The 15,302-nt window shown below is 47.9% G+C and overlaps 1 protein-coding gene across 1 annotated transcript in view; it reads right to left on the reverse strand.

Moving 5' to 3' along the window:
• Window positions 1-12,673: 12,673 nt before the first annotated feature.
• The window catches only part of FARSB (phenylalanyl-tRNA synthetase subunit beta), a 63,428-nt gene continuing 60,799 nt past the window's right edge, over window positions 12,674-15,302 (reverse strand). The window contains exon 19 of the mRNA XM_060193666.1: window positions 12,674-12,959. Coding sequence (XP_060049649.1) covers window positions 12,808-12,959 — 152 coding nt within the window. The 3' untranslated portion in view covers window positions 12,674-12,807. The remainder of the gene's footprint in view (window positions 12,960-15,302) is intronic.

A 15,302-nucleotide genomic window follows, 5' to 3' on the forward strand; every position in this document is an offset into this window, starting at 1 on the left:
GGCACAAACTGGCCTCAGAGCCAAGCAGGAAGTGGGGCATCCTCTACTGCAAAACCAGGAGAGGCCTGGGCTCAGCGGTGTGGCCTAGCAGGAAGTCTGCTTCCCTGATGAGTCTTCATCTATGAGGGAGCCGTGGGGGTGGCTTTGTCCCGCACATGGGCACCATTAAACCCCCCCCCCCATTCTCATCCAGGAAAAGCAGCTAGGAGCTCCGGTTCCACAGGCCAGTAGGGGAGGGGGCTCACCCTCATCAAAAGCTGGGACACCAAAAGCTGGGACACCCTCATCAAAAGCTGGGGTGTCTCAGAGTCCCCTGCTCTCTTCCTGCCTTGTGGTGACTCAGGATAAGCCCTCTGTCCTTCTCCAGTCATCCTCTGTTTCTTTCTAAACACCATCAATAGGAGAACTGATGAACTTAACCCTTGGGAGAGAGGCTGATAAATTATGAATGAGCCTCTTAAGCCTCATTTCTTGGTGACTGTCTATAAATCAGTTTGCTTCTCCACTAAGTAGAATCAGAGGCTTCCTCTCTGTCTTCTAACATCTTATCTCTTAGGCAGTGTTCAGGGTGATTGATGCAAAAATGACTTCAGCCTCTCCAGGGAACACAGGCCAGCTAAATGCAGAAACCATTAGACCTCTTAGAAGGCTAGGAAAAGTGTCACTGTGTAAACACACCAGAGGACTCCTTCCTGGGGCTCCTGGTTCTACAGAGTCAGGAACAGAATCAAGGGTTTTCTTAAAAGTCAGTGGAAATGTGTCCTTAACCAAGGATTCTTGGCATATAGTGCCTGGAGCAGCCATGACCCATGGTTTACCATCCTAATTAGTCACAAACTTTGGAGGATGGGTGGCTTAATCTGGCTTTGTCTGGGGTAAAGATGTTTCCATGTCTGACTTAGTGGTCCAGTTCATATATATATGTTTGTTTTGTTTTTTGTTTTTTCCTCTTCCCCACCAAAGCACTGCTCAGTTCTGGCTTATGGTGGTACAGGAGATTGAACTCATGAGCTCTGGTGCCCAAGGATGAAAGCCTACTGTATAGATCCACAGACTACCCCTCACCCTTCTTTATTTATATTTATTTACTTTTAAAATTTATTTATAAAAAGGAAACACTGACAGAACCATAGGATAAGAGGGGTACAACTGGGAGTCGGGCATAGCTCAGCGGGTTAAGCGCAGGTGGCACAAAGCACAAAGATCAGCATAAGGATCCTGGTTCGAGCCCCCGGCTCCCCACCTGCAGCGGAGTTGCTTCACAGGTGGTGAAGCAGGTCTGCAGGTGTCTGTCTTTCTCTCCCTGTCTCTGTCTCCCCCTCCTCTCTCCATTTCTCTCTTTCCTATCCAACAACAATGACAGCAATAACAACAACAGCAATAAACAACAAGGGCAACAAAAGGGAAAATAAATAAATAAATGTAAAAAAAAAAAAGAGGGGTACAACTCCACACAATTCCCACCACCAGAACTCCATATCCCATCCCCTCCCGATAGCTTTCCTATTCTTTATCCCTCTGGGAGTAAGGACCCAGAGTCATTATGGGGTCCAGAAGGTAGGAGGTCTGGCTTGGTCTCTCAGGTATGAGGTCCTGAGTTCAATCCCTGGCAGCACATGTACCAGAGTGATATCTGGTTCCCCCTCCTATCCCTCTCATTAATAAGTATTTTTAAAAAATAATTTAAAAAAAGGGGAGTCAGGCAGTAGCGCAGTGGGCTAAGCGCACGTGGCACAAAGCACAAGGACCAGCACAAGGATCCCAGTTCGAGCCCCCGACTCCCCACCTGCAGGGGAGTTGCTTCACAGGCAGTGAAGCAGGTCTGCAGGTGTCTGTCTTTCTCTCCCCCTCTCTGTCTTCCCCTCCTCTCTCCATTTCTCTCTGTCCTATCCAACAATGACAACGTCAGTAACAACAATAATAATAACTACAACAACAACGAAAAACAAGGGCAATAAAAGGGAAAATAAATATATAAATATAAAAAATGTTTAAAAATTAATTAAAAAAAAAAAAGTCCCAAGATCAGAAACTGCTTGGAAAAGTCATTGCTTGGTTCAGACGTTCGCTTTGCTGTCTTTCCACTTTCGCGTTCCCACACAGCATTTGATTCAGCCCTCTTTCTCCCTCTCCTCCTTCTCTCCCCCACGCACTGATCTCTACCGCTTTGAAGACATTTGGATTTTTTTTGCTGGGGAAAGGCTGCCCCCTGCTGGTATCAACTCAGCCTTAGTGCAAAGCCTTTCTGGCTGGAGTGTCTTAGAGCCTAAGATGCCTGTCATCATGAACAAGCTCACCACTCAAATACAAGGTTAGGACCTGGGAGCTGACCACCCTTGCATTTGGGAACTGTGACCCCCAACCCCCAAAGACCTGAGAATATTAGCTCCTTCCAGGAGTCAGGTAGAACAACAGCTTCCTTTTTCCAGCTGTCCCACACTGCCCCTGATCAGTTACACTCCTAGACTTGTGCCAAGGGGACAGAGAGAGAGAGAGAGAGAGAGAGAGAGAGAGATGTACAAGAGATCCTAGGACTAAAACCTCTTCAGTGGCAGTGGCTAGAGTCACGCTGTGTCGGGGTCTTTCCACTCCAGTGTGTGTGTGGAGGCCGGGGGCTCCTCTTCCCTAGTGTAATGCAGACGTGGTTTTCTAGAACCATATGCTCTGCGCTTCTATTTTGGAAGCTTTCAGCTGTCTTGCTTATGTGCATATATAAATGTACTTTTTTGTAAATAAATCATTTCTGTTTGATTGTGATTAATTAAATGCTTTAAAGTCAGCATTTTGCTCCATTGGATATTCCCCCCAATCTGGACTTTTTTTTTTTTTTTTTTCCTTTTTTCAGGTCTCTCTGGACACGAGTTGAAATGAAGGGACAAAAATAAATGGCAGGCTGTGTTTTTCTGTCACTGTCAAAATTGAATCCCGTGAAAATGAGTGTCACAGTGGCTAATAGGAATTCAGGGGTCGGGCGGTGGCACACGGGGTTAAGCCCACATAATAGGAAGTGCAAGGACCTCAGTTCAGGCTCTCAGCTCCCACCTGCAGGAGGATCGCTTCACAAGTGATGAAACAGGTCTGCAGGTATCTAACTTTCTTTTTCTTTTCCATTCATTCATTCATTCATTCATTCTTCCCTTCTTTCTTTTCCTTCTTCTTCTGTTTTTGTTGTTGTTGTTGTTATTGTTGCCTCCAGGGTTATTGCTGGGGCTTGGTGCCTGCGCTACAAATACACTGCTCCTGGAGGCCATTTTGTTTTTTTCCCATTTTGTTGCCCTTGTTGTTGTTGGATAGGACAGAGAGAAATGGAGAGAGGAGGGGAAGACAGAGAAGAGGAGAGAAAGACAGACACCGGCAGACCTGCTTCACTGCTTGTGAAGCGACTCCCCTGCAGGTGGGGAGCTGGGGCTCGAACTGGAATTCCTATGGCAGTCCTTGCACTGAGAACCCTCCCCCCCCCCCCCGGGGCTATCTTTCTCTCTCCCTCTCTCCCTCTATCTTCTCCTCCCCTCTTAATTTCTCTCTATCCTATCCAAAAAAAAGATGGAAAAAATGCCACAGGAGCAGTGGATTCACAGGGCAGACACTGAGCCCCAGCAATAACCCTGGAGGCAAAAATAAATAAAAAATAAGTAAATAAATAAATATGAAGTGACTCACCTCTGCCTAGATTTAACCCACTTGGAGACCTATCAAGCATCCTACTTAGAGCTGTCTCTGTGTTGAAAACTCAACACTCTGGGTGATGCTAGTTAAGGTAATAGAAAGGTTTTCTTTAAAAGTTTCAGGACTGGGGAGATAGCATAAGGGTTCTGCAAATGGCTTTCATGCCTAAGGTTCTGTGGTCTCAGGTTCAATCCCCATCACCACCATAAACCAGAGCTGAGCAGAGCTCTGGTTTCTCTTTCTCTGTATCATTCTTTCTGTGCCTCTTTCATTAAGATAAATAAAATATTTAAAAAGAAAAACAAATTCATTGAGTGGGGGTAGATAGCATAATGGCTATGCAAACAGACTCTCATGCCTGAAGCTCCTTCAAGTTCTAGGTTCAATCCCCTCGCACTACCATAACCCAGAGCTGAACAGTGCTCTGGTTAAAAAAAATAAAATAAAATAAAATTCATTTTAAGTGGTCCAGGAGGTGGCACAGTGGATAAGGCATTAGACTCTCAAGCATGAGGTCTTGAGTTCAGTTCCTGGAAGCATATGTACCAGAGTGATGCCTGGTTTTGCTTTTTCCTCCAGGGTTATTGCTGGGGTTCGGTGCCTGTACTACAAATCCACTGCCCCTGGCAGCCAATTTTTTCCTCTTATATTAATTAAATAATGATTTGTGAGACTATAGGTTAATAGGAGTGTATATTAACACCATTTTTTCCATTTTTGATAAGATAGAAACTGAAATGAGGGGGGAGGTAGAGGGGGAAGAGAGAAAGATAGACACCTGCAGACTTACTTTACCACTCCTGAAGCATCCCCCCTGCAGATGGGGAGTGAGGGCTTGAACCTGGATCCTTGCACGGGTCCTTGCACTTAGTGCTATGTGCACTTAACCAGGAGCACCACCGCCTAATTCCCCTGATGTCTGGTTCTTTCTCTCTCCTCCTATCTTTCTCATTGATAAATAAAATCTTTATTTAAAAAAGTTTAATGAGGAAATGCCTTCTTTTAAATTTATTTATTTCCCCTTTTGTTGCCCTTGTTGTTTTTTATTGTTGTTGTAGTTATTATTGTTGTTATTGACGTGGTTGTTGCCGAATAGGAGAGAAATGGAGAGAGATGGGGAAGAGAGGGGAAGAGAAAGACAGACACCTGCAGACCTGCTTCACTGCCTGTGAAGCGACCCTCCTGCAGGTGGGGAACCGGGGGCTTGAACCAGGATCCTTACAATGGTCCTTGTGCTTTGCACCACCTGTGCTTAGCCTGCTGTGCTACAGCCCGACTCCCAGTTTCCTATTCTCTAGCCCTCTGGGAGCATGGACCCAGGGTCATTGTGGGATGCAGAAGGTGGAAGGTCTGGCTTCTGAAATTGCTTCCCCGCTGAACATGAAAGTTGGCAGGTCGATCCATACTCCCAGCCTGTCTCTCTCTTATAAAATGGAAATGCCATTTTATAAGACTGTGGTTCCAGGGCTTCAGCTTCACATCTCCCCAAATGTGTGTTGGTCCAGGTGTCACCCCCCACACACTCCTCTCCAGTGTGGTCAGCTGTGCTTCTTCCTCCTCCGAGCCCTTCCCGCTCCCCACTTCGCAGCCCCAAGCGTGCAGCCGAGCCCCAGGGTCTACCTATACCTCATCTGCCTTTCCGCAGGTGTCCCCAACCCCACCTGTGAGTGAGATCACCAGGGTCTGTCTTTCTCTGTGTGACTTAGCTCACTGAGTGGGATCCCCTCCACCTGCAGCTGCGTGGTCACAGAAGGGAAGGGCCCATCTTCTCGTACTGCAGAGCGAGTCGTGTTGCGTCGTCTGTACAGACCACAGCTTCCTTCCCTCATCACACGACTAGTTCATGGGGCGTTCAACATCGGCTGAGTCAAAGGAGCAGGGTCCTAGTCACGTGCCTGATCTTCCCTTAAAATGCTCCGCCCAGGTGGTGTGAGTGCAAGGACTGACCAGCATAATAAGGATCTTGGTTCGAGCCGGGGCTCCCCACCTGCAAGGGAGTCACTTCACAGGCGGTGAAGCAGGTCCGCAGGTGTCTTATCTTTCTCTCCCCCTCTCTGTCTTCCCCTCCTCTCTCCATTTCTCTCTGTCCTATCCAACAACAACCATGACATCAATAACAACAACAATAATAACTACAACAGCAATAAAAAAAACAAGGGCAACAAAAGGGGAAATAAATTTTTTTTTAAAAAAAATGCTCTGCCTTCCTGTGTCCCAGATTTGCTGCTTGAAACAGAAGTTTGACACACCCATTTCAAAGGCCACATCTGGGTCCCTTGTGCACTTTGAACCCTGTAGGCTGTGAGTCAGATGAGATCCTGTCTGCCCTGTGCAATTCTCCCAGGAGAGGAGGCAGAGGCTCAGAGAATTCAGCATCTAAAATGTTCAAGCCCCTGGACCCACCCTGCAGGAGGGAAACTTCACAAGTGGTGAGGCAGGTCTGCAGGTGTCTCTTTCTTTCCCCCTCTTATTTCCCCTTCCCTCTCAATTTCCCCCTATCTCTATGCAAAGTAAATAAATAAGCCTAAAAATGATTTTATAGCTTTTTATAATGTTTAATTTACTTTTTTTGTTGTTATATTTCATAGGATAGAGAAATTGAGAGCAAGAGAAACACCTGTAGGCCTGCTTTACCACTTGTGAAGCGCTTCCCTCCTGTAGGTGGGGTCCAGGGGGCTTGAACTGGGCGGGTGCTTGCACACGGTAGTGTGTGCACTCAACCAGGTGTGCCACCCACTCCCCTAAAATGATTTCTTAAAAAAAAAAAAAAAAAAAAAGATGCTCAAGTCTTTGGAAGCTCAGAGGAGCTTTTAAGTTTAAGGTGACCATGGGATGGGTACCACATTGCTTATTTTAATATTTCTTTATTTATTATTAGATAGCCACAGAGAGAAATTGAGAAGGGAGGTGGAGAGAGAGAGGAGGACACAAACACCTGCAGCTCTCCTTCACCACCGGAGAAGTTTTCCCCCTGCGGGGAGGGGGCTTGAACCCGGGTCTGTGCACACTGTGGTGTGTGCACTTAACCAGGTGCGCCACCGCCTGCCACCACACCCCATGCCCGGAGGGCCATGTTTACTGGTAGTTATCCCACCTTGAGGACCCTCCTCCCTTGAGTACATCTGCTTACGGCTACCTGATTGTCAGGCTGACTGTGCCCCGTCTGGGCGTCCTGTTCTACCCAGCACCCCCAGCTAAGAAACCTAACCTCCCCACCTCTGGAGGCTCTTCTGCCGCATGTGGGTGTTTCCATAGCTCTGCTTCCCTTCCAGCTGGTTGCTTCGCTGCCCCCCGCAGGCGCTCACTTTAGGGATATTTTCATCATTCATTCAGAAGGGGGGAGGGAATAAAAGTTATGACTTGCGGAATGCAGGGAATTCCTCTTGCTGCCAGGTTTGCTATCAGAGACGATCCCTCCGCCTCTTCTGTGTCTCAGAAGGCCACTCCCTCCCTTTGCCCAATCCCAACCTCTGAATACTGTGCCAGTTGTCTCAGAGTGTCTGCTTTCAGGGCACTTTTGCGAGATGTTGTCTTGTCACATCCCTACAACACTATCAAACGTCAAACGTCGCTGATGAGTTTAAACAAACAAACAAACCAGCAAACCAGCGTGAGCCTTTGATGTAGCCTCACCAGACTGGAGGAGAGGAAGCACCTGGGGCTTCTGCCAGGCGTAACCCAGTGAAGCCCCAGGTGCTGGAGACAGCAGTTCACACTCCAGTCTCGCTGCAGTATTTATCGGTGTCCTTCCTGTTTCTTAGACAGTCAGGAAATGGGGGGGGGGGGGGTGCCAGTGGCGAGCTGGGGTGAGTGCATGGGTTAGCACATGCAAGCGTCTGGGTGCAAGCCCCAGCCCCCACCTGCAGGGGGGAAGCTTCATGAGCAGCGAAGCAGTGCTGCAGGTGTCTCTCTAGCCCGCTTCCCTCTTGCCTTCTCCCTATACTATCGAATACAATAAAAAAGAAAAGAGGGAGTCGGGCGGTAGCGCAGTGGGTTAAACGCACATGGTCCGAAGCACAAGGGCCAGTGTAAGGATCCCGGTTCGAGCCCCCGGCTTCCCACCTGCAGGGGAGTCGCTTCATTGGCAGTGAAGCAGGTCTGCAGGTGTCTTTCTCTCCCCCTCTCTGTCTTCCCCTCCTCTCTCCATTTCTCTCTGTCCTATCCAACAAGGACGATATCAATAACAACAATGATAACTACAACAATAAAAACCAACTAGGGCAACAAAAAGGGAAAATAAAAATAAATAAAAATATTTAAGACAATTTAAAAAGAAAAGTCAGGGAGAGCAGAATGTTTAAAACCAAGCAATGAGCGGAGGGAAGGAAAGCCTCCCTGGGTCTGCTCTCTTTGCTGCTAGCTGGTTTGCCTGCACTGACCATGACTCTACCTTCCTCCAGGAAGCTATCTCCCTGCCCTGGCACCAGGCAGGACCCCGGGGGGTGGGGGGGGGGGCGACTGGCAGATACTCCCTGAGCTATATTGCTGCCTTGACTTGTGGATGCTGGTCTCCATCGTTTTGCCTTAATAATAATCCTAAAGTTACTTAACTCCTTATAAAATAGCAATCCGACCTGGGAGACACGGGACATGCCAAATGCTTTGTCACATAAAGGGTTTGCGGATAGGTGCCGCGGATGGTGAAGCAGGTCTGCAGGCGTCTCATCTTCCCCTCTCCCAATCTCTCTCTGTCCTACCAAATAAAATCAAATTAAAAAAAAAAGAGAAAGAAAAATTGGGGGAGCCAGGCGGTAGCTCAGTGGGTTAAGAGCACATGGCGTAAAGCGCAAGGACCGGCATAAGGACCCCGGTGCCAGCCCCCGGCTCCCCTCCTGCAGGGGAGTCTCTCCACAGGCAGTGAAGCAGGTCTGCAGGTGTCTGTCTTTCTCTCCTCTGTCTTCCCCTCCTCTCTCCATTTTTCTCTGTCCTAGCTAACAATGACGACGACAGCAATAACAACAACAATTACTACAACAATAAAACAACAAGGGCAACAGAAGGGGAAAAAATAGCCTCTAGTAGCATGTATTTGTGGTGCAGGTACCGCGCCCTAGCAATAACCCTGGAGGCAGAAAAAAAAAAAAAAAAAAAAACTTGTCCCTAGGAGCAGTGGATTTGTTGTGCAGGCACCAAACCCCAGTGACAACTCTGGTGCCAATAAAAAAAAAGTTAAAAAAAAAGGTGAAGTGGTTCCGGAGGTGACGCAGTGGATAAAGCAGACTCTCTAGCGTGAGGTCCTGAGTTCAGTCCCCAGCAGCCTATGTACTGGAGTGATGTCTGGTTCTCTATCTCCTTCATGAATACATAAAACCTTAAAAAAAGAAAAAAAAATGATGTCAGCATGCATTTAGTCCCAGAAATTACCTTGACAAAAACAAACAAATTTTTTTCTTTTTTTCATCAGCTTTCTATCAAACAATTTTGATTCAGTAAAACACATCATACACAGCACTGATTGATCTGTGGACTCCCAGTCACTGACAGCAGGGATCTCAAAACCATTTGTTTGCCATACGGCCTTACAGCAAGGCACTGATCTCTCTGAAGACTGATTTATACAAAATGTTTGTTTCAGAGACGGAAGTTGAGAGAAAGGGGGAGACAGAGAGGAAGAGACCCCTGCAGCACTGCTTCACCTTTCGTGACCATCTTCCTGCCTGCCAGCAGGCGGGTGACTCAGGGCTTGCACCTGGGTCCTTGCACACTGTAGTATGAGTGCTTTACTGGGACACTACCACCCAGCCCCTCTGAAGGTTTTTTTTTTTTTTTTTAATCTTCTAAATCAGGGAGTGTTGGATAGTATGCCAGCTCCCCCTGGCTTCTGCTTAACCATATGCCTATATAGGGATAGATTTAATCCCATTCAGAGCTTTGGTCTATTTACATAAATCACTTTTACATTTACATAAAGCACCACACTCCCTCCAGGGCATTGGTGGTTTAGTGGTAGAATTCTCACCTACTCCGCCCCCTCTCCTTGTCACACCCTGATCCTCTCCTTGTCACACCCTGATCCTCTCCTTGTCACACTCTGATTTTCCACCAGTCACTTTTCGCTCCACCCTCTCTATATCACATCCTGTTTCCACCCTACTTGGAGAGTATAAATACAGCTGCTCTTCTGATTAAACACACTTGGAAATTGCTTTCCGGCTCCGAGAGTTCCAGAGTGTATCTCCTGCGAAGTTAGTGCGGCACGAGTTCCTGATCCCTCTCGCACGCAGCAGCCTAGATCGGCTCCAGTTGAGCTCTCTCCAACCCAGAGAGCACTAGCTCGGGAAGAAGCAGCCTCAGGCTCTCCCGGCAAGGGAGAATTGTTATTCTAATTACCTCCAATGATTGTTAAAACAGAAAAAAAAAAAAGTCAAAAGAATATTTCATGAGGAAAAAAAACAACAGGAACAGTAACAAAGACAAGGGACATCAGGTAGAAGTCGCCTGCAGGGAGTGGGGTGGTAGCGCAGCAGGTTAAGTGCATGTGATACGATGCTCAAGGACCCGCAGCATAAGTAAGGATCACGGTTCAAGGCCCCGGCTCCCCACCTGCAGGGGAGTCACTTCACAAGTGGTGAAGCAGGTCTGCAGGTGTCTGTCTTTCTCTCCCCCTCTCTGTCTTCCCCTCCTCTCTCCATTTCTCTCTGTCCTATCCAACAGTGACAACATCAACAACAATAATAATAACAACAACAATAAGGAATCAGGTGGTAGCACAACAGGTTAAGCACAGGTGGCGCAAAGTACAAGGACCGGTTCCCCACCTGCAGGCGAGTCGCTTCACAGGCGGTGAAGCAGGTCTGCAGGTGTCTGTCTTTCTCTCCCCCTCTGTCTTCTCCTCTTTCCATTTCTCTCTGTCCTATCCAACAACAACATCAATAACAACAACAATGAAAAACAAGGGCAACAAAAGGGAAAATAAATATTTTAAAAGATTTTTAAAAAACCACACCAATGAAAAAACAAGGGCAACAAAAGGGAAAAATAAGTAAATAAAATTAAAAAAAGAAGTTACCTGTAAACTAGAACAAGAATTGATCGTGTCTAATTGCCCTTTATTTTTTATTTATAGTTGTTATTGCCCTAATACCAATGTGTGTCTCCTCCAGTCAAGGTTTTGGCAGTGCCCAGACAGCCCTGGCTCCCGCACAGACGCTTCACCCAGGCCAAGTGCAAGATGATCCAGCCGTGGAGCCTGACGCTCGGGCTTCGGAGCTTCCTTTCTTCTTGTAGGGCCTCTGATGTTGTTTTTCTGGTTTCCTGCTTCAGAGGGCAGATACATGATGGATGGAGTTGATCTTGCCCCTTTCATGCTGAGTCTACAATTAGTTACCAGTGGGGTTTTCATTACAAGTCATTTCTGACTATCCAAAAGAAAAAAAAAATTACCCAGATGACCCCCCCCCCCAACTCCCCATATGAACTTTTCCAGCCTTTAGGTTCATGATTGGTCAACAATTTGTTTGGCTTTATATGTTAACTCTTTTTACAGCCACCAGGGTCCAGATGCTACCATGATGCCGACCAGACTTCCCTGGGTAGACGACCCCACCCATGTGTCCTGGAGCTCCACTTCCCCAGAACCCTGCCCCACTAGGGAAAGAGAGAGACAGGCTGGGAGTATGGATCAAGCTGTCAATGCCCATGTTCAGCAGGGAAGCAATTACAGAAGCCAGACCTTCCACCTTCTGCACCCCACAATGATCCTGGGTCCATACTTCCAGAGGGATAAAGAATAGGAAAGCTATCAGGGGAGGGGGTGGGATACGGAGTTCTGGTGGTGGGAACTGTGTAGAGTTGTCCCCATCTTATCCTATGGTTTTTGTCAGTGTCTCCTTTTTATAAATAAAAAATTTATTACCCAGGTGGTTGAAGACTAACAGAACTGATGGCTCCACCCACCTTCCAATCAGGTGACTATTTTCAGTAGCCAGCTCAACTCTGAACTTCATGTTCTTCTCCTAGTGTCAAATAAAATTACCTGAGTACTGTTATCTTGCTGCTTTTTTTTTCCCTGCCAGCTTTAGAGGTAGAAGCTATTATCTCAGTCACCAGCTCAGCTAAGGTACAGAATACTCCCCACCACCTCAGCGAGTTTCATTTTTAACCCTTTACAATCTGATTTGCCTTTGAGTCTTCTAGAATGTCATATAAATGGTAGCACATGTAGTTTGGTTTTCAAATATAACACGTGTTTGTGATGGCTGTGATAGACACTATGTGTGATGACTGAGTATCCCTGGGTGTCAACGACAACTGCTCGCTTAAATATCTCGGATGTCTGTGTTGCAAACTTTCCCTCCATTTAAAATGACTTCAAAGGCTATCTCTGGTTACACCATCACTAGCTCTGAAGCTTGCCAAAACCATTCTATTTCGTTGTCTCCCAACGACGGCCACATTTTCAGAATGAAAGCTATAAATTATTATTATTATTATTATTATTAGCCTCCAGAGTTATTGCGGGAGCTTGGTGCCTGCACTACGAATCCACTTCTCCTGGAGGCTATTTTTTTCCCTATTTTTGTTACTCTTGTTCTTCTTATTGTTGTTGTTGGATAGGACAGAGAGAAATGGAGAGAGGAGGGGAAGACAGAGAAGGGGAGAGAAAGACAGACACCTGCAGACCTGCTTCACTGCCTGTGAAACAACTCCCCTGCAGGTGGGGAGCCGGGGGCTCGAACCAGGATCCTTCCACGGGTCCTTGCGCTCTGGGCCATGTGTGCGTAACCCGCTGCGCTACCGCCTGTCCCTCAAAAGCTATAAATTCTGAAGTCGCCTCACACTGGTACTCTGTGCCTTCTAACCAGCTACTTGTCTGACCAAACAGGAGCGAAAGCCTGTAATGCAGAGCGGTGGGTGACAGGTGAAGTGCTGAAGTCTGAGGGGCTCTCCCCTCCTGGGCGTGAGGGCGCCTCTCTTCCCCGCAGGGGCTTGTCCTCAACAGCGAGGCCTCACACAGACGCCGCATTTGTGGGTCAATTTGCACGACAGGCGTCTCCCAAGGCAGCCAGACAGCACTTTCAACTTTATTAAACATTAAAGAACAAACAGATGTCCCCTGGAAGGAGGAGGGTGACCAAGAGACACCAGGGGAACAGAAAAAAAGGCCACTTGGGGAGAGGATCACACGCCAGAGACCCATCTTCACAAAAAGGGCTCGATGTTGATTTCCAGGGAGGAGCAGGGCATGGTCAGTTCAAACCCGGTGACGATGTCAGGATGGAGGACTCCGAGCTTCCCGATGCTCTGACCCCTGGCGAAGACCTCAGCACACCTCCCCGGGAAGAAAGCAGGGCCTGAAACACAGAATGAGGAGAAAAATCAATGTTTCTCTGGGCAAAAGTGTCAGGAGACACTGAACACCGCAAGCTCACTCACTTTAAAAACAGCTATATTCTTTAGGCCGCTCGTGGGCCATGAAAGGCGAGTGCTTCCCTGTCACAAGCGGAATCTGCTTGGACGCCGTGAGTCACTTAGCAAGGAGGATGTTAGGGACAGACAGAAAAATGAGGGTCCTCTAACAAGGAGCATGGCCAGGAGAAGTCCTGGGAGGGACTCTGTTCTCTGCTGCAGACCTGCTCCTCAAAAGGACAAAGGCAGAAAGTGAAATGTCAGGCGGATGAGCTTGCCAGGGGAGAACCTGTTTTAAAACTGGTTTTTCCATCCTAGCACTTGCTACATTTAAAAAGAAAAAAAGGAAAAGAAAAAAAAAAACCTGCACTGAATTGACGTCGCTCTTCTCCGCCTTACTGCACAGGACCCTGCGCTGTGCCACCCTCACGCGCGGGCCTCGCTCCAGGAACCCGACCCACATTCCTGCCCAACAAACTTTCTGATCAGTTCCGGAGCGTCTGCTGCCTAACTACAGCCGGGCTCAGCCCCAAGCAGCTCTAGGTAGTGCTGCACCACGAGTCAAAGATGTCCTGTCCGTGTGAGTGCCGGTGGCCAGGATGGCCTGGCCATGCAAGTAACAGACAAGCGAGTGTGCACGGGCACGCAGCCGCCGGACACAAGCGCTCGCCCCTGCTCTGGACGCTGCTCGACTTGCAAAGAAGAGAGAAGGCCAGCGGGCTCACTTCTCTCCCCACCAACTCGAACAGGGATCGGGCCCCAGCTCCTGACCGACTCCTCGAACACATTCACTGGCATTGACTGTAAAGACCCAGCAGGGCTGGGCCACGGGCCTCCAGCCTGCCACTGGAGGTGGGGGGGAGGATTATTTATGAGAGAGTACACAGCAGAGTCCCCCACGAGAGGCCCCAAGGTCACCCTGAGGAAGACATCCTGGGGGAGAGGCACATCACTGCCACTTAGTGCCAGCTCTCCCCCCGTCAGGCAGAGGAGGTCACACATACCACGCACTGGCGTGGGCTCTTCCTACAGTGGTGCCCTCAAAACCCAGCTTTCTGCCATTCTTCAATAAACCTAAAGCAACCCAGTGGAAATGAGAGGTGTTTCCGACAGGACCCCAAAATTAGACAATTCTGTTTCACTGTCCACCAACGAAAGGATTTCAGTCAACGGCCTTTCAAGTCCGTAAGGACTTGGCTGCAGGCACTAATCCCCACTTGGGGAGGGAGCTGAGTGAGGTGGCAGAGAGCCCGGCGGGAAAGTCCAGGCTTTGGCCCCCAGCAGACATATGCCAACGCCAAGCAGTGCTCTGGCCTCTCTCGTCCTGCTCTCAGAAAATCACAGTGAAGATAAAACAATGAAGAGCCTGAGCGAGGAAGGCATATTGCTCAGTTTGATGAGGATGGCACATTTCAATTCCATCAAGATGAAGTTTAATTTCAAAGACAAAACTAAAGGCAAGGTCTTGGCGCACCTCGTTGAGCACACAGGTCGCAGTGCACAAGGACCCGGGTTCAAGCCCCTGGCTCCCACCTGCAGGGGAAAGCTTGGTGAGAGGTGAAGCTGTGTTACAGGTGTCTCTCTGTCTCTCTCCTTCTCTCATCCCCTTCCCTCTCAATTTCTGACAGTGTCTATCCAATAAACAAAGACAATAATAACAATAATAAAAAGACAAAACTAGTCTTCTTGCCCCAACAAATAAAATAACTTTTCTGATGAGGAGAGAGGATTGTGTGTGATGTGGATGGTATGCAGTATGACCAAGAACCTTAGAGCCAGAAGGGCCATTCATTCTGCCACCCACCAGCCTCTTTATTTAAAGCCACTCAGAAAGGAAGTTTTCAGGACCTTCCCCGATAACCTCACTAAGCTTAAGGAATTCTCACTGCACCAAAATCCTTCCTTTTATCTGTCTTCAAACTCCAATTTGATTGGATTCATTTTTACTGAAGCATAAAACCAAACTATTTTCGAATCTAAACCACATGGAGTTAGTACTGACAGTGTTGGCAAATCGAAGAGATACGAACTTAGCATGTTAACAACTTTTGAACCAGCACTGTCTGTCTGGAAACTCAGGTGCGTTCTTCCTGAGTCGGTGTATGCACAGTGACGACAACCGCCCCTCCACAAGTTCCCACACTTTTGCTTTTGCTCATGACCACGAGTGCGAGGTCAAACACACATACTTATGCCACTAAATACATTTTTTTTTTTTTGCCTCCAGGGTCATTGCTGGGGCTCGGTGCCTGCACTACGAATCCACTGCTCCTGGAGGCCATCTTTCC

This window comes from Erinaceus europaeus, chromosome 7, assembly GCF_950295315.1.
Source record: "Erinaceus europaeus chromosome 7, mEriEur2.1, whole genome shotgun sequence".
Lineage (NCBI taxonomy): Eukaryota > Metazoa > Chordata > Mammalia > Eulipotyphla > Erinaceidae > Erinaceus > Erinaceus europaeus.